General features: G+C 30.9%; 2 protein-coding genes across 5 annotated transcripts; one reads left to right on the top strand and one right to left on the bottom strand.

Moving 5' to 3' along the window:
• Positions 1-693: 693 nt before the first annotated feature.
• LOC101217285 (probable serine/threonine-protein kinase PBL16) lies at positions 694-4721 on the bottom strand. Of its 2 annotated transcripts, none has more exons than XM_011661750.2 (6): positions 3707-4721; positions 2778-3085; positions 2561-2696; positions 1756-1907; positions 1467-1590; positions 694-1362 (listed from the first exon to the last, which is right to left on the bottom strand). In XM_011661750.2, the coding sequence occupies exons 1-6, from the start codon at positions 3768-3770 to the stop codon at positions 959-961; spliced, it is 1188 nt and encodes a 395-aa protein (XP_011660052.1). In that variant the 5' UTR covers positions 3771-4721; the 3' UTR covers positions 694-958. The 2 variants fall into 2 exon arrangements, with proteins under 2 accessions (XP_011660052.1, XP_004144068.1); XM_004144020.3 differs by having other exon boundaries at positions 1756-1892; positions 3707-4717.
• Positions 4722-15509: 10788 nt separating this feature from the next.
• On the top strand, positions 15510-20021 carry LOC101215929 (YTH domain-containing protein ECT2). Of its 3 annotated transcripts, none has more exons than XM_011661748.2 (9): positions 15510-15820; positions 16344-16420; positions 16687-16837; positions 16986-17059; positions 17172-17771; positions 17864-18457; positions 18548-18760; positions 18844-18990; positions 19088-20021. In XM_011661748.2, exons 1-9 carry the CDS (start codon positions 15787-15789, stop codon positions 19307-19309), a joined length of 2112 nt encoding a protein of 703 aa, XP_011660050.1. In that variant the 5' UTR covers positions 15510-15786; the 3' UTR covers positions 19310-20021. The 3 variants fall into 3 exon arrangements, with proteins under 3 accessions (XP_011660050.1, XP_004144062.1, XP_011660051.1); XM_004144014.3 differs by having other exon boundaries at positions 15511-15820; positions 17172-17774; XM_011661749.2 differs by having other exon boundaries at positions 15514-15820; positions 16777-16837; positions 17172-17774.
• Positions 20022-23767: the final 3746 nt, after the last annotated feature.

Here is a 23767-nt window from a genome sequence, read left to right as displayed (position 1 = left end):
AATGGTTTATATAATACACTATAAAATATAAAAAGCGCATATATATATATATATAATACACATTTCCATTAGGTGGTAAAGGTGAGCTTCATAAATTATAGTAAGGAAAAGTATATTGTTGGGTCAAGTGGATGAGTTTGGTGAACTAAATAATATGGATGAATTGGTTTCATTATATATTGCCCATGTTAAAAGAATTTATTGATTTGTAGATTGTTTTCTTTCTTTTTATTTCTATCGAGCATATGTCAATTACGATTAAGACAATTGTTAGTTATATTGTTACGATTAAGAGAGCTGTTAGTTATATTGTTAATTTAAATTATCGAGTATGTATCAATTCCAATAGTTTTCAAGTCATGAGGTTGGAGCAACTTATACTCCAAAATTTATTTGTATGACCACAAGAACAAATCATCATTCCAACATTGCTAATATTTGATTAAATAGAAATATCCACTTTTTATAATATGCTTCAATGGCTATGTTAACCACGAAAGTAATCAATCCCAAGCTGAGATTAAAAAGAAAAAAGTTCAAAACATTGTTAAATAAACATTTCCAAAAATATTTGACAAAATATTTTGTGTAATAATTGTTTTCTGATTTTATTTAGGTAAATACTTATGTTAATTTATTTTATTTTTGAAAAAACCCTTTTGTTTAATTCTATAACAATTTAAAACCACTCACTTAAAACGCAACAAATACCCTCAAAGTGTATAAATCACTTTGATTCATTCTTATTTCTATTTCCATTTGAGCTGTAAAATTTGTAACATTTTAGAACATTTACAAATCATTTTGGTATTACAAGTAGTGAGTGAAGTATTAGCAAAGGTTAAAAAGTAAGCCATAAGTTCACCATAAAACAAAAATTCCACATCTAAAAAAGAAAAGATGAAATAAAAACTCAGTACAAAAGGTAGCTGTGAAAGCTCCCATGGCCTCCCATCCATTAGTTCACTTTCAAGCCTTCATTTTCCTTTCTCCTATTCTCATTATTAGCAACAACAGGTAAGGAAGTTGTTTCAGATGGCGCTACTGCCTCGTCGATTGTTTCTTGTAACGGCTCCAACGAGTCGACGATGTCTCTCATCAGGGGCCTCGCTTTTGGGTTCTTGTTCAAGCAATGGTAAGCCAGCATTGCTGCCTTGTGAAATCCTTTGACAGGATATTCTCCTCCTAGTCTCGGATCCACAATCGTCATTAGCTTTTTCTTCTCTTTTAGGAGAGGAAGAGCCCAATCAGTAAGGTTTTGCTCTCGAGCTGGTCGAAGTTTGTCCAGTGACTTTCTCCCTGTTAGTAGTTCGAGAAGAACAACTCCAAAGCTATACACGTCGCTCCGAGGGGTCAAATGTCCTGAGCATAATAGATAAAGACTTAATGAGCATCCGACCGGAGTCTAGTCTGATTGTTCGGAAACCATTTGAGAAGAAAACGAGAAAAAGGACAAAAACTTGTGCCTGTCAATATGTATTCTGGTGCAGCATATCCGTACGTTCCCATTATACGAGTAGAGACGTGAGACTTGTCACCTACTGGTCCATCTTTTGCGAGACCAAAGTCCGAAAGTTTTGGATTATAGTCCTGTTGTTGAACCAAACTGTTAAAGTTCGAGTACTAAAAAAATCTTTTGGTTTAGACTTCGGACAAAGATGCTTATAAACAGAGAGCCAAAAGTACATAGTAACAAAACCAACCGAATCGATGCATATAAACAGAGAGCCAAAAGTACATAGTAACAAAACCAACCGAATCAAGCAGAATATTCGACGTCTTAAAATCACGATAGATGACGGGCTTTTCTGCTTCGTGGAGAAATGCTAGTCCTTTTGCAGCACCAAAGGCAATTTTCATTCTAATGGACCAAGGCAGAGGAAGCAACACTCCTGCAGCATGCAAAGCTAACATAACAAACCACCGATAATTCTCCGAAAGACAGGTTGAGATAGTACAAAATTCTATAATTGTTAAACCATTCTAACAAGTAATTTCCATTTACACAATGGTGAAATTTCTTGATATATTTTAAGAGCCCTCTAAAACTAAAAGTAACTTAAATTTCAAAAGGCAAGCTTTTAAGGTGGAAGACACAAAGAACTGTTTGCTTGACTTATAATATTTTCATTTCAATCCTAACTTCTTTCCAATAACAAAAGAGACGAGCCACTTTTGTCATCTTGTTTTGTCACCATCCATAGATTTTATAAAGCAAGGGCATAAAAAAAACCCCTCACATTCACTTTCTATGATGTTACTGTCAAACACGCAAACTTCGTTTTCTCATCACGATAACGACATGCCAACCTAAAAAATGCAGGCTTTAATGTCTTACTATCTGTTTGTATTTCATTAATGTTGATTGCCACATGCGATGCTTCAATATTAAAATTGATATTCTTATGATATGTCGAAAGAGTCTGAAACCGAACATGGTACAGTTATGGTTAAACTACTTGCCCTATAATCTGCAATGCTGAAAACTCAAAAAGCACAATACAGATGAAGAAGTTAAGGACTGCACGAAGAAAATTTTTGGATTTACTTGGCTGCTTACTTGAAAATAAATTGTTTTCCACACTCCCCCTAGGCATGTACTCATATATGAGAACACGATGCTCGTCTTCGCAACAGTATCCAATCAACTTTACCAAATTTGGATGAGAAAGCTGCCCCAAAAATATGACTTCTGCCTAGAAAACATTAATTTTTTTTATTAGAGAGAGCAAATGGAATCAAATGTGGGCAACATAGCAGGAAAAATAGAAAACTACCAGCCATTCCCTGTGGCCTTGATAACTATTAAATCCATCATGAACCTTAACAGCTACAGGAAGAGGAACGATTCCTTCTCTCAAATCTTCAGTAATGAATCCTTTATAAACACTTCCGAACCCTCCTCCGCCTAACACACGGTCCTGTCTAAAATTTCCGGTGATTAACTTCAGCTCGTCAAACGTAAATGCAATCAAGGGATTAGTTGCCGAGTCACGACGCAAGTCTTCTACTTCTTTGGGGTTAGAGGGCAAATTGTGTTCATTGTTTCTTGTATAAGGCGATGTACTCTCAACTTTTGGAGATTCTGGGAAACATCATAGAAGAATATCCATTTCCACTTGTATCATTTCTCACAAAGTAACACCAATAAGGCTAATATGGATAACAAGAAGGGGAATAACAAAGCAAAAGCCAATAAACATGTGTAGGAATACTAATACAATAGAATAAAAATCCCAATATATAAAGTGAAATTTGACTAATACACTATTTGCCAATAAGGGTCTAGAAGCAAAGATAAGAACCAACCCACTATCATCCATTCCCACTGTTGCACATTTGAAGATAAAGAAACATTATATCCACTTCCTAAGTGGATAAACAGAGATTTCATCTCATTACATAATTTTTTCCAGATCAAAATAAATCAACTACCAGATTTCTTCACATACCTCTTCATATTATGCTAAAAGATGCCTTTCATACTAAAAGAATAACAGATTAAACAAACAAGGTCCAAAAATAACTAAGAGAAGCCATGAAATAGACATGAAAACACAAAGACAGAACCATAGATGATAAACAAGACAGACAGAAGAAGAAAACAGAGATTCTTCTTCATAATCATCATAGAAAGAAAGAGCAAAGAACATAACCAAATTAGTATCAAAATCCATTAGTTCATATGATCGTATAAGAGTTTTACCTGATTTTGCATTAGATGAGACCCTATTAACCGTAGGTTCCCATCGATACCAGCAGTTTCCCATTGAAACAACCCCCCACAAAAAAAAAAAAAAAAAGACAAACAATCCTCAGTTCCTCAGTAGCCCACCATCGGCAAAACCAGAACGAACAAAATCCTCAAAGAAACAAAGAGAAAAACAAGAAATCAAAAGGGAGAAAGAAGAAAAATGACAGAATTCCCTTGAAAATGAAGAAAAGGGAAAAGAAGGGATGGGGGAAATGACAGATTGTTGGTGAGAGAAATGGAAGAAGAGTAAGAGAGACTTCTTCTTCTACTTCTACTTCTACTCCTACTCCTTCTTCTTCTACTTCTTGAGGGTAATAATGATGGGGCTGAGAAGGATTGATGTGGAGTTGTTGGGTTTTTGGCTATGGCGGAAAAATTGAACGGACCCACAAAAAAATTCAAAAGGGTTCTTCGATTTTGTACTATTTGTTACAAAAAAGGTTGCATTTCACAATTTCATCATCATAATCACTATCGGCAAGGGAGTTTTTATTCTTAGTGCGCATGAACATAGTGCTCCCACCATTCTTCTTCCTTTCCCCATCATCATTCTCTCTCTCTCCCTCTCTCTTATAACCTTTTCAATTTGATTCTTTTAACAAATTTTCTCTTTCAATTATACCCAAAATCCAAATCATCACAGAACCCCCCCAATTTCTTACTGGTAAGAGTCAAAGAAACGGTGAAAAGCACTAAAAATTTCCCAACCCAATTGGAAAAAACAATGATTTAGAAAGTGGGTGTGTTTGTTTTTTCAAATTTTGTAAAAAAGCAGTCACCAAAACAAGATTATTGGTAAGAGGAAAGATGGGGTTTCGTTTTTCTTTTCTACATAGAGAATGAAATCAGTGGAGAAAGAAGTGAAGAACAAATTTCTCGAATTGTGTTATGATCTTAATGCTGAGTTTATTGAAAATATAAATGGAATTTGAGAGAGGTGGTAATAAGTAATACCATAACACATAATCATAACGCGTTGGAATAGAAAAATAGCGAAGAAATAAATGAAGAGAAGATGAATGTGCAATTGTGCATATGCTTAGAGCGAAAGAACAGGATCTTCATTGTCGTGTTGTTGGATTTTTATGAAGTTTCTATGCATGAATGCATGGAGCCTAAGTCGGTGGAATTTCCATGTTTATCAATATAGTTCTTTTTTTTAAATTTCTACGTATATATGCGTGCAACATATTGAGTCTCGTTTCGACTATAGTAAAATAAGATTAGAATTCACATGATAACAATTATGCAAAATACAAAGATCTCAGCTTAGTCCTTACGATCCTTAAATAAAGGAGTGATCAGTATAGCAAGTTAACAACGCATGAGTGAATAGTTGACTCGTTTTTCTTGAAGTTTGATTTGTTCATATGGATAGAAATCTGGAGATACACTATAATGATTTTTTAGGTCAATGTGTTTTAACATGTGAAATTGAGCATTTTTCTAAGTTTACCTTCTCTTGAACTCATTTTGGTCCTAAGGTGATGTTTCGAGTCAAGACATGTCATGCCTCCACCCAGAACGCATTCCTCCCTTGCGTTTTTGAACTCGAACGCGACTTGGCCAACTTCAACGCCTTTGACGAGGTGTCCGAGTGTCTGATCTTACTTAAACTTGAACTTAACTTCATAATAACATACTTATCTTCACAACGCTACCTCCACACTTTGCTTACCTGGAGAAGGGAAACTTAAAACATAAGTGTAATGCTTAGTGAGTGATATTTTAGGAAAACTTTTTTGGGAAATACAAGCATATAGAAACTTTCTTATTTCCCTAAATGTCTTAATGCCTCATCGCCTCATCACACGTTAACAACATAAATCACATTAGCCTCTACTTATTCCTTTCGCAAGGACATTAAACTTTCTTGATGCATAAACTACTATGATAATTCACATTTCACCAAAACTTATATCTCTATGAACCCTCGTTCAGTTCTAGTTGCTCAGGCGATGAACTTGAACATAGACCACTCAACGCGTTCATCCGTCCTTCTACCATGCGGACCATTTAACGCAAGGCAACCACTACTCTTATTTGCACATAATAACTAGTTCCTGATGGGAATTAAACTAATGATTTACTCGCACACAAGCATTTCATATAAGTAATACAACATGAAATACTCTACTTAGAACTTAAAAACATTTCAACTTTTGAAACATACTTTCAAATAGTCATGTTTTTCATATAAACATAAACAAATTTATTCATGCATTTGATGGTACATAACACGACTTTGGAATGAAAAGTTTAGAAATAAGTACTCTTTCTTTGAAAAAGTCACTCACACCAAAACTTTAAACACTTCTTTTCCTTGTATACTTTTCTTATCTCGAAACTTCGAAGTGCCTAACTTCAAAGTCTCCCCTTCTTGCTTGATCTTTTTTTTTACAGAATTTGGCTTAGAACTTCTTTGTAACTTTTTTCTTTATGACTTACACGTGTAGGTTTAATATTTTATCTAATCATGCTTAATTTTAACTTTACACTTAACCTGCTGACGAATATAGATTAGTGGATCTCTTTAAACTTTCTAACATCTTTCCTCGCCTTGCCAGAGTGCATGCTCTTTTCTCATAATGCGTCATCTGGTTAGGACGCTTGGTTTCTTCAAAACGCCTAAACTTTAAACTTAATAGCTACAACCTCCTACCTTCCAACCATTGTTCTCAAAACGTAAGTTTCACAAGAGGTGTGGAATATGCCCTATTGATTTGAGCCACTTGCTTGTATATTTCAGTAGTAACTACTTGAACTCTTTATAACCTTTTTAGTACAAACATTCTTTTTAAATTTAAGTGAATTATTGAATATTTTAAAGAGGGTATGTTCGCTAAAATCAATGAGTATCACACTGGTAAATTATTAGAAAATATGTGCATTTCTAATTTTATAAATGACTATATGAATGTTGTTATATATATGTATATAATAAACACGTATTTTTTAAACAATATCAAAATTTAAGAGGTTGTCTTATTCACCAACTTTCAATTTGGTATAAATAACCAAACTTTAATAGCAAATGCTATTAAAATTTCTTCTTTTTTTTACATTCGTTCACTTTTTTTCTTAGGGCCTATTTTGTACTTTTTACCTTAGTAGAGTAACTTCATGATTTTCCTTTATTTACTTCTTATGTTCATCGAGAAACTTCATCTTACAACTCTATACTTTGATAAAAAAAAACTTATAAACTCAATTTCCCTATTTAGTTCAAATATAAATTATACAAATTGGACAGTGAATTTTCTAATCATTTGAATATTATTTTCCAAAATCCAATAATCTCAAGTAATTGTGACAACCAAACCCTAAAATTCATTTAGTCAAAGTTGGATCATGAAAACAACATGTCTACCCATCAATATGTGTTGATAAAATAATAATTCAAACGAGACATATTATCAACGTCTTATATATAGTACAACTTTGATAGATAAATTTGGTAATTTCAAAATATATAAAAATAATAAATTGAATTTGCCTAGAGTAGTAAAGGTAATTTGACAAATTTAAATTTAACCCATTATAATTATATAATAGTGATTTTATTGTTGGCCAAAATTGTAAAAGAGAGTAAAATTAGACAAACACAAAGCTAAAAGGGGAGATAGTATATATATCTCAATATAGAAATTGTTTTCTTCATTGATTGATTAAAATAGCCAAAAAAAAAAATTGATTTCTAATATGTAAAATTAGTATTTATTTATGTTTTAATAGTAAAGATTAAATTATAAAAACTATATGAAATTGAAATATGAAATAGCATTCCATTGACTTCAAACCAAAAAGGAAAATAAATTATCATATCGTTTTAGTTATTGTCACGTAATTCAAAGTCGTAATTTTTAGGGTTGTTGAAAATTATAGCAAAAGTTACGCAAATATTAAATATAGATCGACGATAACATTTTGCTATATTTATAAATATTCTAGTTTTTGTAATAATGAATTTACTCTTTATTTAAAAGACTATAAAAAAATTTACTCCAATGGAAATTACAAAAAAATAATCTAACATAATTAAGTTTTTTTTTAATACATTGATATTGTAACATTAAAAAATATGAGTGATATTATGTGCATTGATATATTATATAGTCTTGACATTTTTAATAAAATTTGAAATTTGAGGTTAATTTATTCCGTATGGTTAAATAAACATGTCATTCCTAAATATTGGGTTAAATCCGAGCTTCACTTATGATCAAATGTTTTGAAATAAATAATAAGTTTATTGTCTTAAGATTCAAGCAACCCCACGAGTTAGGATAATCTGGTTATTGATATATAACTCAACATACCAATTGTTTCAAGACGTTCTATGAGTAAGCTTAGAACACGTACAATAATGCGATAACTTAATTCATTGTTATCTAATAAAAAATAACCTGAATGCAAAACTTTAAGGGATCGTTTGGGACAATGACTTAAAACTATAATAGCCACATTTTACTACCGTAAGGATGATCTATACTTCTTCCTTTATTTCAAAACCCCTTATTTGCTATCGAATTTATTATCTGCAGTAGTTTTTTTTTTTCTATTTTACATTCATCGTTTTTGTTTTTTACTATAATGTTTATTAATATTCCATTTTCAAACTAAAATATTTTACACATTAAACACATACTATTATAGTCCAAACTAAAAACAATTTACACCTCAAACACAAACTATTATTATCTCGTTATTTGCCCTAACATCTCTAAATCCTTCTAAAGAAACTCATGTCGCCACATCCTAGTTCACAAAAAGAATGACAAAAATACCCCTACTTAAAATGTTAAAAAAAATCTAAAAGTACATCAAAATTATTAAATGAAAAACAATTATGATTAAAATGAAATGAATTCGAAAAGAAATAAGAAATGATATTTGTATTTAAAATTCTAAAAACCATTATGTATAGTTGTGGAGACTCATTATGTTGGATTTGTGTACTTTACTTTACTTGAAAGAAAAAGACAAGATGGGGTCTCAAGTTGATGAGTAGTTGTATTCATTTTGCACTCTTGTTTGTTTCTTGAGAAAATCATAGAAAGTGAGAGTGGAGAGATGACCACAAGCTTGCACTTTGATATTCCTAAAATACCACTAACAACATCATCTTCCCACCACCACACAATTCTTTTTTTTTCTTCTTCTTAAATTACTATTTAAGAATGTTCGAAACAAACAGTACTCGTTAACTCCTGATCCATCGTGTATAGAATTAACAAGGTATATTGATGTGTTTAAGTCGTGAATCTCACAAATTTTTTAGGTCAAACAACTAGTGGGGTTTACAATTCTACACTTTTCAACTTTTTAATCCAGAGTTTCTTGACCTAAACATATTTATACTCCTATACTATTATATTGCATCATTAAATAAAATATTGAACTAGGAATTATTTTAGTTAATTGTCTTGTAAATGAAGCAATTTAGAGATCATCAATTAAAATTTCATTTTAAAACTATTAATTATGCACGATCTTCACATGTTTATACGACTTCTTTAAATGCAATGATTAATGTAAGTTAGACAAAAATCGTGAGAATCAAATCGATAGCAACAACTTTTTATTGGATCAATATACTTCTGTTTAATTTATTTACTTTGGAAAGAATTACATTGTAATTTTCTATGTTAGTCTAGTGAAAACTATGAAAAACAATAGTTTTATTAGTTGAGTTTGAGATAATTTATACGACATGAAATGAAAATAGTGAGATAGTTTAAATCGATCCTTCCACTCGTAAAAATATAGGGTTACAGTCGATATAATTTCCCATTTCTATACCATAAAAATTTACCTAGGACTTAGGTTGAAAAGTAAATGAATATTTAAATAACTAAAGGGTAAAATATCGTTCCACTTGTACGTTTTATTTTAGTAATGGTAATTTTAAGTATATTCAATAAGATATTTTTAAAAAGTTATTCCAAGTCCGTAGTTTATGTTCTGAACAAAAACAATCTCTAAGTTATGGTTTAACGTTACTGTTATGAACATATTCATACATTATTAGAGCTTATTAATCAACGTTGTTTCGTCAATTCAATAAAAATTAACTTTCCTTCTAAGAAAACTAATTTTAAAATTTACTATCAATAATGTTTATTTATTGTTGGTTTAAAAAAAAACAACAAAATAAACCAAAATATTTACAAATATAGCAAAAATTTGTCTATAAGTGATGAACAACGATAGAGACGAATAGTATATACTATTACCTATTATCGATAGACACTGTAGAAAGTTTCTATCATCAATGCATGATAATATTTTGTTATATTTATAAATATGTTTACCGGTATCGTTCCTTAAAACCATCGACGTATTTATTTTAACTTTGATAGAAAAAAAAAAAGAAGAAGAAAAGGAACAATTGATGATGATTAAGGTCAAAGAAGGGTGACCACACATGTATGTATAAAATTCAATATTGAATATGTAATAACTATAGCATCTCATGTCAATTTGTTAGGTCATTTACGTGTCCACTCTATTACTATTGTTACTCAATATAATTAGGCTTTTATATACTTAAAGTACGTCATACCCATTTTTTTTCAATTTGTATATATGACACTTTTACTGTATGAAGTGTATCGAGAATATTGTATCAAGAGTATCATATGTATTAGGTGTATTCGTTCTTTTTTTCTTTACATTTTATGGGTTTGATTTATTTTTCTTTTTTTCCAAAGTGATAAGTCTGATTCTTAAAACTAATTTTGTCAAATCAACAAAAAGCTCAATGATAAATTTTCAAAAGTTACAACGATTGGCCTCTAATATGTATAGCGAGTTAATTTCGAACGTATGTACAGTAAGTTTAAGATTGTAAAGAGGATTATATGTATAGTGATTTTAAAGTTCCATTTTGGAAGTATGTGGAAACAAAAATGTTGGGTACGATTGGTTATGTATATTTTATTTCTATTTTAGGTGAAAATCTACAATGAATATACATTACATTAAGTTTGAATCGTAAATATTATGACATTAGATGGGTGTTTGTGATTATGAATGAGTTATTAGAATAATTTGTATTTGGAGTGTAAATTTATTTAGTTTGGGTTATAATAGTGTGTAGACTGTTTTAATTTGATAAGATAATAGTAAACACTGAGAAAGAATAAAAAAATTATGAATGTCAAATAGTAAAAACGGTAACAAATAGTAAAAATTGTAACAAATAGTAAAAATTGTAACATTTTGAAATAATGTTTACGGTAGTTATTTGGAGACTTTTAAATAATATTTACTGTAGCAAAAGTTCGTTATTATAGTTTTAGATAATTTTTGCATCAAATAACCTCTTAAGGTTTAAAATGTTGAATATTACGATATTTATTATCAAAATAACAAAATTACAATCAGTAAATAATTATTCTAAGCTTACAAAAATATAAATAGTAAAAGTTTATCTTGTAAATTAAGTAGAGCAATTTGTATCGATGAGAATCAAAATTTTCACTTGTAGATTTGAAAGTCATGTCAACTACGATTGAGCTGAGCTCTATTTCACTTTTATTATTTTAATTATATTCACATTAATGACCTTTTATTGCTTTTTTTTTTCTTTCGTACATTTTTTACAATATAATTGAAATATCAATCTACATTTCGTATGCATGTCAAACCCATTAAAATATGCAAATATCAATGTGGTGATAAATTACATTTTTTATTTACAAAACATGTAAATAATGTCACTAACGATAGAAACGTCAAGGTCTCAAATTCACAAATAATAACAATATGTCATGCCAATTAATAACAATTATTCTATTTAAAAATTATGTTTAAAAGTAGAAGTTTAAAACAAAATTTCAAAAATAGCACAATATTAACAAAATATATACCAAAATTCATCTAACCCTCTCTTGCTATAGTTTGTAATTAGCTTCCTTTATTTTATTCATCTACATATTTTTTATTTTGAGAAATTGTCAAAAATAAAAAGTGTAATAAAAATTTTCATTTAGTGGTTTTTTTATGTCAATTTTTTCTATAGGTGCAAAAACACCTTTTATTTTCTTATTTGCTTTCAAATATTTAAATTTTAAGCACAATTATAAGTTTGTTAATTAAGAAAAATATTGTTTCTGCTCTAAAAGATTTTCCACCACATTCAACCATTTTCATTTTCATTGTAAATTAACATTAAAATATTTCTTGACTTTAATTTCATGGCAATATATTTCTGACTAAACAGTAAACACAAGTAAAAACAGAAGTTCAATTAAAATTCAAAATTTCATTTTAAAAGAATATGCTACCTTCTTTTTTTAAAAAAAAGTTTTAAGAAACATTTCCATGTAGTTGTAAGGCAAATATTACTTAAAAAAATGAAAAAATATTTAAAATGTAAAAACTTCTACTAATATAATAAAATATAAAATATTTCATTTTAAAAAAATTGATGATTTTTTGGATTATATTTTAATTTATTTGCTATATTTAAAAATAATTAAAAAAATCATCAAAAAAAACAAAAGAATAAAAAAATTGTTTGGCAAATAATTATATTTGCTTCTATAAATATCTATCCACTTTTTTTTTTTTTTTTGGATATTTCCTTTGTCACCAAATTCAACCGAAACCTTTTTGGAAAAAAAAGAAAATACTAAATCCAATTTTGTTCATAAAAGTGGGATTTTTTTAAAAAAAATACTTTTAGTTTCAATTAACACTTTTAGTGCATTAATTTTAATCAATAACAAATCAATTTCTATCTTTTCCAAATTTGTAACCCTTTATTAATAGTTTTTAAATAAGTATAGTTTAGTATAGGTTGAAATTGATATATATATATTAAATATCATAGGAAAATGAATTAATAATTTAATACCACTAATCACTAAAAAAAACTGGAAAGAGAAAAAAAATTAGAAGAGAACCATATTTAGTCCTTTTAAGTTATTTGAAAATAAATAGAATTAGTTTAGACTTCTACAGTTCTAGGTTTTTTTTCGAATTTGATAAGCTAAAAAATGTAAACGAAAGATGTTGGTCGGGTTGATTTGAGAAAAAATCAATTTGAATTTATTTTTAAAAAATTTCAAAATTAAACGATCGATTTTTACTCATTGACAATTGAGGTTAGGAACATTTACTAAACCGATCATAATCAATTCAATAGCATTTTGATTGGTAATCTGACTCTAATCAACGAACGATCACTCATATAAAAGAAACCCATACAATAATTTCACATCATTTTTTCGATCTTATTTGTGTTGTTTATAAGCATTTGCATGCTTACCGTTAAATATCATGTACATTAATAAAAACTATTCCTATTTAGCTTTTACGTTAAACACCAATTTAAAAGTTTAATGAAACGTATAATTATATGATCAACTATAACTTAGATGATTTATCATTATTTGGCTAAGCCTAATACAAAATCTAATAATTTTAAAATTCATCCCCATTGTTCATCAAATTAGGTTAAAAATTAGACGTGAATACCTATTATGTGTCTATTTATCGCCTAACATATATATTTTACTATACATTTTATTATTTAAGAAAATTTATTCAAAATTAAATTTAGATATTTGAAAGTTGAAAGTTTTAAAGTTTTTGTTTTTTGTTTTCAATTTTATTTTATTAATAAAATTTGTTAAAAAACATCATGAATTATTGATTGTTTTTTCAAAGACTAGGTTACAATTTTTTACTAGATGATATTTTTTTTAAGTGAAAAGAAAATAAAAGAAAAAACCCATATACATTTTAGGTTACGTTTGATTTGGTGTAACTTATCAAATTGTGAAATAAAATTGTTTACTCATTTCTGCTGTATAATTTAACAAGATATGTTGAGATACAATTTAGTATAGATTGCATCTAACTATTTACTTATAAAATAATATAGAATAAAGTATAAAAAGATAGAAAAATTAGGTCAATAATGAATGTAGTACTAAATATATACACACACATACCTAAAATGTAAATAATATTGAATTTTGAAGATTTTTTTTGGAAACAAAAGAAAATACTATTCTTACTCGGGGTGAAAAAAAGTTTATATTTCGTAACTATTAGGTCACATCCATTAAAAATGTTTTTGTTTCACGAGTCTATTTCATTTGAAAAGATTGTATCAGTGTATCCAATAATTTTAAATATCAAGTAATCTCTACCCGATAGAAACTTGAAGTTTGTGTTTACTAATACTACTGACCACTAAAAGTTTCTTTTGTATCCACTGTATTCCTGGATTATAAATTTTAAAACAAGCCAACGATCAATATATTAGACACAAAATAAAATAAAAAGTGAGAGACTTGATATTGCACGAACTTGAAAGTGTAGCATGTGATATACTTTTTAAAGTGTCATAACTTATTAGACATAACATTATGGCTTTTAAAAAAGGATGAGTAAATGAGATTTGCATAGTTAAAACCTTATACTCACGCGCGATTGGATTCATTCATTGAACTATTGAGCTCTCATTTTTCGATCCTAAATTATTTTATCTTGATTTGCACTTCGGCTGATGTTCTTAGATTGTTTCGTGCATTCCTAATCTTTTATTGACTCCTCTACCTTCACTTACTATTATTGCTCTACAACTTTTCTCCTTGTCATACATTTCCATGATGTAATGCATCATAAATGAAAAATGGTAATCGCTAAGAGAGACAGAGAAGCAAAAAGAGAGATGATAGAAGCAAGAAGATATAAGTTAGAAACGAGAAGAGAGGATAGAAACGAGAAGGGAGATTAAACACGTTTGAAAACATGAAATACAACTATGTAGCTTGACAACGTGAATTTTGTTTTCGGATAACACAAATATGTATTATGTAATGTAATATGACACAAAATAATAATTATACAAAAATTTTAAACATAAAACACATTCATACAAAAAAGTAAAAAAAATGTTTATTGGTAACCTATATTTAACGAGTAACTAACATTACTCTTAGGATTTAATAAATATACTATTATAATCCAAATCACAAATATGCTACAAAACACGTTTGAAAATATGAAATACAACTTTGTTTTATACATAATTTGTCAACAGTTATATCAAATTTCACTCGGGTCTCTCGAAACATGTCACCAATACAAAAATCTCAAGCCACTTCAGATGAACACAAATCTAAAAAACAAACAAACTATACTTTAAAACAATAGAATAGAGTTGTACAAACTAAACACATTCTCCATCTCCAAAATTGATCGAAACTTTATTTGAATGGAGATGAACAAATTTGTACTAAATGTAAAAAAATTATCTCTTAAATTCCCTAGAAATATCATACTTTGTACAACAAGTCAAGACAATGACTTAGATGAGGAAAGGGGAGCCTTAATTGTTAAGGCTAGAAAATCCAGGAGAAAGATAACCCTATCCAGGATAAGAACAACCTATCATTGTTTGGAACATGTAATTTGGGTTCCATAATTAGGATTAGTGGAAAATCCTATCCCAGATAGGGACATCCCTGTCCTTTCCCAATTAGGTTTTCTTCCGCTAAGTGGCAACAACTCCACCACGTTCTTCTTTTCCTTATTCTCACCTATCTTTACATCACCCACCAATCAAATCCTCTCTTGACTTCTTTTCAGTCTTCTCTTCTTGTCACTCCACCACTCATTGCTCGCCACGTGGTACTCTGTCCAATGGGAAGCCTAGGGGAAATGACCCGCGGGTGAGGGTTTTTGTTCGAAAGAACTGAGTGAGCTATTTGAATCACCGTTTTGGATGTACAAAACCCTCTTTTTTTCTTCTTCCTCAGAAACCCAGAAGAAAAAACCCTCTGGCGGCTGCGAGACCCGTTGTTTCCCCTTCGCCACCATCTCTCTCTCTTCTCTTTCTCTCTCTATTAGGGTTTTTTTCCCTCATCTTTTCCTTACTACTATAAACCCTTAATCCTCTTCTATACCCAGTTCTTTGTTTCGGGATTTTAGGGTTTTTTTTGTTCATTTTTATATAATCTCTGTCAACCCTTTTCGTTTTGCTTTAATACCCTTGTTCGAGATCTACCACTATGGCTACTGTTGCTTCACCTCCTTCTACTGATCGTATCCTTACTATTTTATTTCATATGGGTTATTGTCTGTTTCCTTTCGTTTTGTGTCTACCCTTTTTTGATTTGAATTGGATCTTGGGTTTTTGTTCTTTTTGGTTTTGATTTATAGATCTGTATTGGGTTCCTCTTCTTTTGTTGATTGTGGATGTGGTTGGATGGGTTTGGATTTTGTTTAGGTTATTGAGGATTTTATTATTTCAGTTCTGTTTGATCTGTTGTAGAGGAGTTGAAAGCTTGAAAGTATGACATGAGTTCGTATGACAATTGATTTAATCTTTGTTTATGTTTGTGTTTTTAAGGTTTTAGGTTTTTGTGTGATGGGATCTGGTTTCTTTTTGCATCTATTTGAAAGATTTCTCTGTGTTGTGTGATAGTATTGGGTTTAGAATTGGATTTGAACTGAAAAATAATGTTTTTTTACGTCTTTTTGGGTGTTTAACGTGCTCTGGAGTTTTTGTACTGTTGTGATTTTGTGGATACCGGGTTTGTATTTCCTTTACTTCTGATTCTTACAGAAGCTGCAGATTTGCTTCAGAAGTTGTCATTGGATGCTCAGGCCAAGCCTGTTGAGATTCCGGAGCCGACGAAAAAGGTACTGCTTCTCAGATTTGGGGATGGAGTTCTGTATTTATGTAGATATCTTGCAAGGAATTTGAAGTTCACAGATGCACCTTGACACAAGTATCTCTTAGAGTGAATATTTATATTATAATAATAAAACGAATGGAGATATTGTTTCAAGTTCTGTCTTTCTTGTCAACTCTACCAACTTTGGTGGAGAGTTGGTGAAATTTCGACTAGTTAGACAATCACAACTCCTGTTAAATAAGCTGACTCTGGAAAATTTTCTTTGTCTAGCAATCTGCTAATCAGTATGGGTCCATTGATTCTGGGAATGCTGCTATTAGTCAAATTCCAAATGAACGGTCTGTGACTCCATTTTTACAGGAATTCATGGATCCAAGCATGTGCTATCTTCCCAATGGATATCCATCTTATTACTATGGAGGTATGTTGATTTCTGGATTCTAGAATTTGAATACACTTGGGAGGTCTCATAAGAATGATATCTTTCTTATTGTATTCAAGCTCGAGTATGATTTACGTTCCTGGAATTGTGATTATGCGATTTCTAACTTCCGAGAGTTGTTTTATAGGGTTTGATGGGACTGCTAATGACTGGGATGATTATTCAAGATACACAAATTCAGATGGGGTTGAAATGACTTCTGTAAGTTTTTGCTTTTATATTGATATTGAATTTCCTCCAGAGTTCTTTAAAAATTAATACTTCTGCTATGTTCCAGCTTTTTACGATCTGGTTTTTCTTACAAAATTTTCAGGGAGTCTATGGAGATAATGGATCTCTTATGTATCACCACGGTTATGGATACGGACCCTATGGTCCTTATTCACCTGCTGCTTCTCCGGTTCCCTCTATGGGGAACGATGGCCAGTTGTATGGACCTCAGCACTACCAATATCCTCCATATTTTCAGCCTCTTACTCCGACCAGTGGGCCGTATACTCCTAGTCCTACAACAGTTCCTCCAACACAGGGAGACATTTCTACCTCTGCAGCCACTGAGCAAAAGCCAATTCCTGTGGAAACAACGAATACAAATGGTACTGGCTTGACAAATGGTGGGGGAACAAAGGGAAACAATGGTTCAGCTCCTTTGAAATCTTCTTATCAAAATTCAACATTTGGTTCAAATGCGTATGCAAGGGGTGCTTTGCCAGGGCATATTCCTGCTTCGGGTTATCAGGATCCCAGATATGGCTATGATGGGTTGAGGAATTCTTTCCCTTGGTCAGATGGTCCACTGTACTCAGATGGACAGTCTAGGCTTGTCAGTAGCTCTACTATTACCTCCTCTATCTCAAATGCAAACAACATACCTTCTTCAAGAAGTCCAAGTTTCCGTCCCGGATCTCACTATGTAGTAAGCATTCTTTATCTACTTCTAAATTTCCTTTTCAGTATTGAATTAATCATAATTTAATCTGTTTCTTTCTCTTTTTTTTGCTGCAGGGTTTTCCTCATCCTAGACCCATGTCAGGAATGAATACCACCCAGGGTTATATAAATCGGATGTACCCCAATAAGTTGTATGGTCAATTTGGAAACACAGTCAGATCTGGTGTAGGCTTTGCCTCACATGGTTATGATTCACGATCTAATGGGCGTGTGTGGCTTGCTGTGGACAACAAATTCAAGCCTAGGGGTCGAAATGGTGGGTATTATGGATATGGAAATGAGAATATGGATGGTTTGAATGAACTGAATAGGGGACCGAGAGCTAAGGGTAGCAAGAACCAGAAGGGATTTGTGCCTAGTGTTCTAGCTGTCAAGGGGCAACTTTTACCACCAATGAACGCAACAGACGAGGAAGAGAAAGATAAGGTGTCTACTCCAGACCGTGATCAATACAACAAATCAGATTTTCCTGAAGAATATGCTGAGGCCAAATTCTTTGTTATTAAATCATACAGCGAAGATGATGTGCATAAAAGCATCAAGTATAATGTTTGGGCTAGTACACCTAATGGCAACAAGAAACTTGATGCTGCATACCAGGAAGCTCAAGAGAAGGCTGGTGGTTGTCCCATTTTTCTTTTCTTTTCGGTGCGTATCTACTTGAGATGATCAATTGTTTGACTTACATCTATGGTTTCTCTCATTCTTGCATTTGATACTGTGTTCATCCTTGGATAGGTCAATACCAGTGGGCAATTTGTTGGCCTTGCTGAGATGATTGGACCAGTCGACTTTCAGAAGAACTTGGAATACTGGCAACAAGACAAATGGAACGGCTGTTTCCCGGTTAAGTGGCATGTAGTGAAGGATGTTCCCAACAGTCTTTTGAAACACATCATTCTTGAGAACAATGAGAACAAGCCCGTTACCAATAGCAGAGACACACAGGAGGTAGTTCTTTTTTGCAAACTTATCATTTGATTCAGTAATTAGTAGCTGTGACTGGTCCTGAAAAACATTTGTTTTGTTTGTAGGTCAAGCTGGAGCCTGGCCTTAAGATGGTTAAAATCTTTAAGGAGCATGTGAGCAAAACATGCATATTGGATGATTTTGGTTTCTACGAGGCTCGACAAAAGACAATCCAAGAGAAGAAAGCCAAGCAACAGCAGTTCAAGAAACAGGTGCTTATCCTGACTGGGTAGTGAAAACCCGAAACTCTTATCTTCAAGTTGGGGGTTTGGATTGTTTCTGTTTGTTTTAACACTTCTAGCAATGCAGGTTTGGGAAGGGAAGCCTACTGATGAGAAGAAGGAAGTTTCTGAAGTAGTGGATGTGAAAACACCAAAGCCAGTTGAAGCTACAAATGATTTGGTAAAAGAGGAGACAAAGATCTCAGAGAATGGATCAGTTTTGAAAACTGTAGATGCCCCAAAGGGCAGCGCAAAACCAGTTACAACAACACCATCAGAGAAAAGAAGTGGTGTAGCAAACGGATATTAAGTGTGCGGGTGGTGGTTTAGCTGTCTTTCTTCTTCTCCTCCTCTGCCTGCAGTTTAATGGAAGCTTCTTGGTACAAGGAGTTTTGTCAGAAGTTTTGCTGCTTTGGATATATAAAAAAAAAAAAGGAACAAGCTACTGGCTAGTTTCTCTCCATACTTATTTTGGCTACAATTATGGAATATGTCTCTTCTTGCTTTTGCTAGTCTCCAGAATGAATCCACAATACTACTGATGCTTTTTAGATTTTTTACAAAATCAATGGTGGTGAGAGCTGAGTTAAAATGATGATGATGAGGATGATGAGATGATGATGATGCAGTCAAGTCTCAGTTCATTAGACAACATCTCCTCTTCTTTTTGAGTTCTATTATTTTAAGTGGGTGGCAATTTTAACAGGGTTTTGGTTTCTAGGATTGTAGCTTTTCTTTTTCTTTTTTTCTCCTCTCTAGTGTTTAGTGGCTTTTTTTTTCCTTCATATCTATTAAGATCAAGTTCTTTTATCTTCCTCATCCCCTCTATTTTCTCTTGGTTTTTGTTCTGTTTCTTTTTTCTTTTTTACTCTACATGTTTGGCAATTTCCTTTCTTGTAAATCTCTAGATCTGATAAAGTTGTGTTTGGTCTGCTGTTGCTGCTTCTGTATCAGTAAAGAGCTAGAAGGAAGCAAGTTGGGAAATAGTGCAATATAAACCCTTTAATTAATCCTTTTTTTTCCGTCTGGATTTCTAAATATTTTTCTGATCCTTTGGCTTATGTAACAGTGAAGTATAAATGATGTCTTAATTCACAAATTTATGTTTGGGTAACATGTGATATTTTGTACAAAATCGGTACTTTGAGTACGTCGGACCATGTTTAAAGCGCACACTGCATTCGAAAAGGAAGTTTTACTCTCTTCTTTTCTCACTCATGCAGCACTATGTTCATTGATCTCCCTCAATTAGTGTCGTTCTTGCTTATTTATGGGAAAGTGTTACGAGAAGAAGACGCTCAAAGTTATCAAGGACAACTCTAAATCAATGAAGGAAGGTCAATATCGTAATTTCACATGGTTATGACATTGAAAAAGAGGCGTTTTGACCATTGTATCCAATTGTATCCTTGCTCGGTAGTTGTATAGTTTCTGGGAATCTTACAACATAAATGAGATATCATTTTAGACAAATTGTAAAAATCACTATTTTATGATCTTAAACTTTCAAATTTAAAATTGACCCATCGGATAAATTGTATTACTATCGAAAATTCGAGAGTGTAATTTCAACTACCACCATATTTTAACTAAAAACAAGATGAATCTGCTAGATTGAAGACGAAGGGAAATACAAGAAAATGCTAGGTTGCTTGTTGGGGTTAGTTCCATATTTTAACTAAAAACAAGATGAATCTGCTAGATTGAAGACGAAGGGAAATACAAGAAAATGCTAGGTTGCTTGTTGGGGTTAGTTGTTAAATATTGAGTTAGCTATTTTTAACAACTCAAGTGATACTCAAAGAGTTTAAGTTTTTTTTTTTAAAATATAACATAATAATTTTGAAAATTAAAAATGTCAAAACTGCTTCGGTCAATACACGATCTCATGCATATCATGCTTCAAGATTTCTCGAGATGAAATAATTCTTCCTTTAGTTACTATATCAAAGATTCAAAAATTATTATTATGAATGAATAAAAAGAAGGGTAGATTGTTGTTAGATATCAAAGAATTAACAAATAAAAAAGTATCTACAAAAAATAATCTTATTAAAAATCTTAATTTTCATAAATAGTAAAATCTAACAAAAAAATCTATACTTAAAATTAAGAACACATCTAACCAATTTCAAAAGAATTGCTCATTATTTTACCCTTTTTTGAAAAAATCGACTCCAAACAAATTTCATACTTAGGAAAACTAACTAATATTTCAACCAAAATTTTACGATTGTACAATTAATTTTGTTAGGAAATCAAAATTTTGTTAACTAAAACAAGTTTTTGTAAAAAAATAATATATGATGGCAAAACAGATTTGGAGAAGTAGATTAATATTAAATAAAAAGATTTTCGTAAACAATAATAATAATAATTTTATGCAAAAAGAAATCAGGAATACATTTTCAAAAGTTTTAGCATAAATGATTTTTATTAAAAAATCAACCATAAACTAATAAAAAAAATTAATTTATTGAAAGTAATTAAACATAAAACTAGATTAATATAAAAAAATAAAAAGATAATTAAGATTTTATGAATGATTAAAGGAAATTAAATCCTGGTGTAAATAGGAAAAATGAAATCATTACGTAGAAAGGGAAAATGAAATCCTTATGTAAAAAGGATTTAAAAATTAGCCATATATAAATATTCAAATTCATTCCCATTCCCTTCGATTTCCCTCCACTGTCTTCTCCAATTTCATAACACATCCATGAAGGGTGAACCAAACGGCAAGAAACAATCTCGAAAGTACTTCAAATCCAACGAATTAGCACATATTCGAGACTCGCAAATAAATGTAAAACGAAACCATCCAATTATGGAATCGCCTCCAATTTTTGATATCTCCGATCAACTAGAGTTTAGGATGGTGAAAGTTTATCGTAATGGTGCTTCGTTTTTCCTTAATAAGAAGAAGATCGTTGCGATTAAGCCAGTCAATTTGTTTTTGAACCCTAATTTGGAGAGTCCGATTACTGAGTTGACTAGATTATTGGTTCAGTTGATAGTCTTTCGAAAGAACTTGAAATTTGAATATACAAATAAATCATTTATAGGAAACAAAAATATATACGTATAAATTATTTATTGTTGGTGTCTATTTGATAGTTTGGAATGTAATGAATTGTAACACCAAACTCACTTTTAGATTAAATTTGTGAGTTAGATTTGTAATTACACTCCGTTTAAATTCAATAATAAAATAAGTTTTGATTTTAAAGTTAAAGTTATGTTTTAATATTTATTCTATTTTTCTCATCTAAGTTGGGATGAGCGTCATTATTGTTAAGTAAACCACCCCATTAACTCATCATTGATTACGCTTTGCCTACTAGTAATGTGTATAGTTCGAAGTATCCTTGCCTTGTGCTTAAGGAGATTTAACCATCTTTAAAGTATATGATTGTTGAATCATGTCGTTTCTTGTTAACAAAGAAAATTGTTTGAAGTTGATGATTATAAGAGGTTCACTTTCTCTCTTGTTTGGAGGTTCTAACATATTTTACAAGGATTAAGATATCAATATTGAGATTTAAATTTTATGTATATATCGATAAAATATCTATATTGAATGATGAATTAATGTGGAATTACTCCCTTTGTATGAGATTGTTTTTAATGGTGTAGTATTAGCAATTAATGTTGATATTTATTCAACAAGAATGAAATTAAGTTCATTGATTTCATGATGCTACCGACTTTATGAAGACTTTCTCCAAGTTGATCAACCCAACTTTTAAGTTAAGTTTGTGTCTTAATTGTTTGTGACGTTCAGTACAAAAAAAAATTGCTAAACTTTATAAATGTTTTGTGGATTTCTAACTTAATAGGTTTGAGTTCTATTTGAACTTTCCAAAAATCATGTGATACATTAGATACAAAGTTTAAAATTTAATATCTACTATGGCAATAAACTTTCAACCGTAGATTCATGAAAAAAATGTCGAATAAATCAGAAACATTTGAAAGTTTTGAGATTTGGATTGGACACGAAATTATAAATTTAAAATTTAGAAACTCAATAGACACCTAAATTTCAGAATTAAACTTATAATTTAACATTTATTTTGTATGTTAGTTACAGGTGTCGCTCAAACATATTTGGTTTACAGTTCTGTAGGAGGAAGGGTAAACTTTAAGTGAATTTATTTTAAATAACAAAAACTTTTGAAAATACTTACAAATATAGCACAATTTTATAGTTTATTAGTGATAGACGACGATAAACACAAATGATATCTATTAGTATCTATCAACATCTAGCAATGATACACGTTAGTAGTCTGTCAATGTCTATTAGCATATATCAGTAGTTTTTTTTTTTTTTATTTGTAAATATTTTTGTTCATTTTATTATACTTGAAAATGACCCATCAGGAGAAATTGTATATATATGTTTTGAAATATCCATCTAGAAGTTGCTTTAGACAAGACTCAAAACTCATGCATGACTGACCCAAGTTAAAAAAACGGTAGATTGCATGGGAAACACGTGTTCTATAAAAAAAAGTCAAGAGTCTTGAGTTTATAACCAACAAATAAAACTCAAAGTTAGCATTATGTAACTTCAAGATCCATTATCTTTTGGGCATAATATAACAAGAGGTCGCTCTCTACAATTGCAAAAGGAAAGAGTAAGTAATCTAAAAAGAGAGCATCAACCTTACTTCTTGTGTGCTTAGGTAACACACTCATACTCTCAGTATTAACTTAGACATCACAGTATGGTAAACTCAACACCACACTAGTGTGAGGATCT

The sequence above is a fragment of the Cucumis sativus genome, chromosome 1, assembly GCF_000004075.3.
Source record: "Cucumis sativus cultivar 9930 chromosome 1, Cucumber_9930_V3, whole genome shotgun sequence".
In the NCBI taxonomy this organism is placed as follows: Eukaryota; Viridiplantae; Streptophyta; class Magnoliopsida; order Cucurbitales; family Cucurbitaceae; genus Cucumis; species Cucumis sativus.
This window is presented reverse-complemented; position numbering and strand designations above follow the sequence as displayed.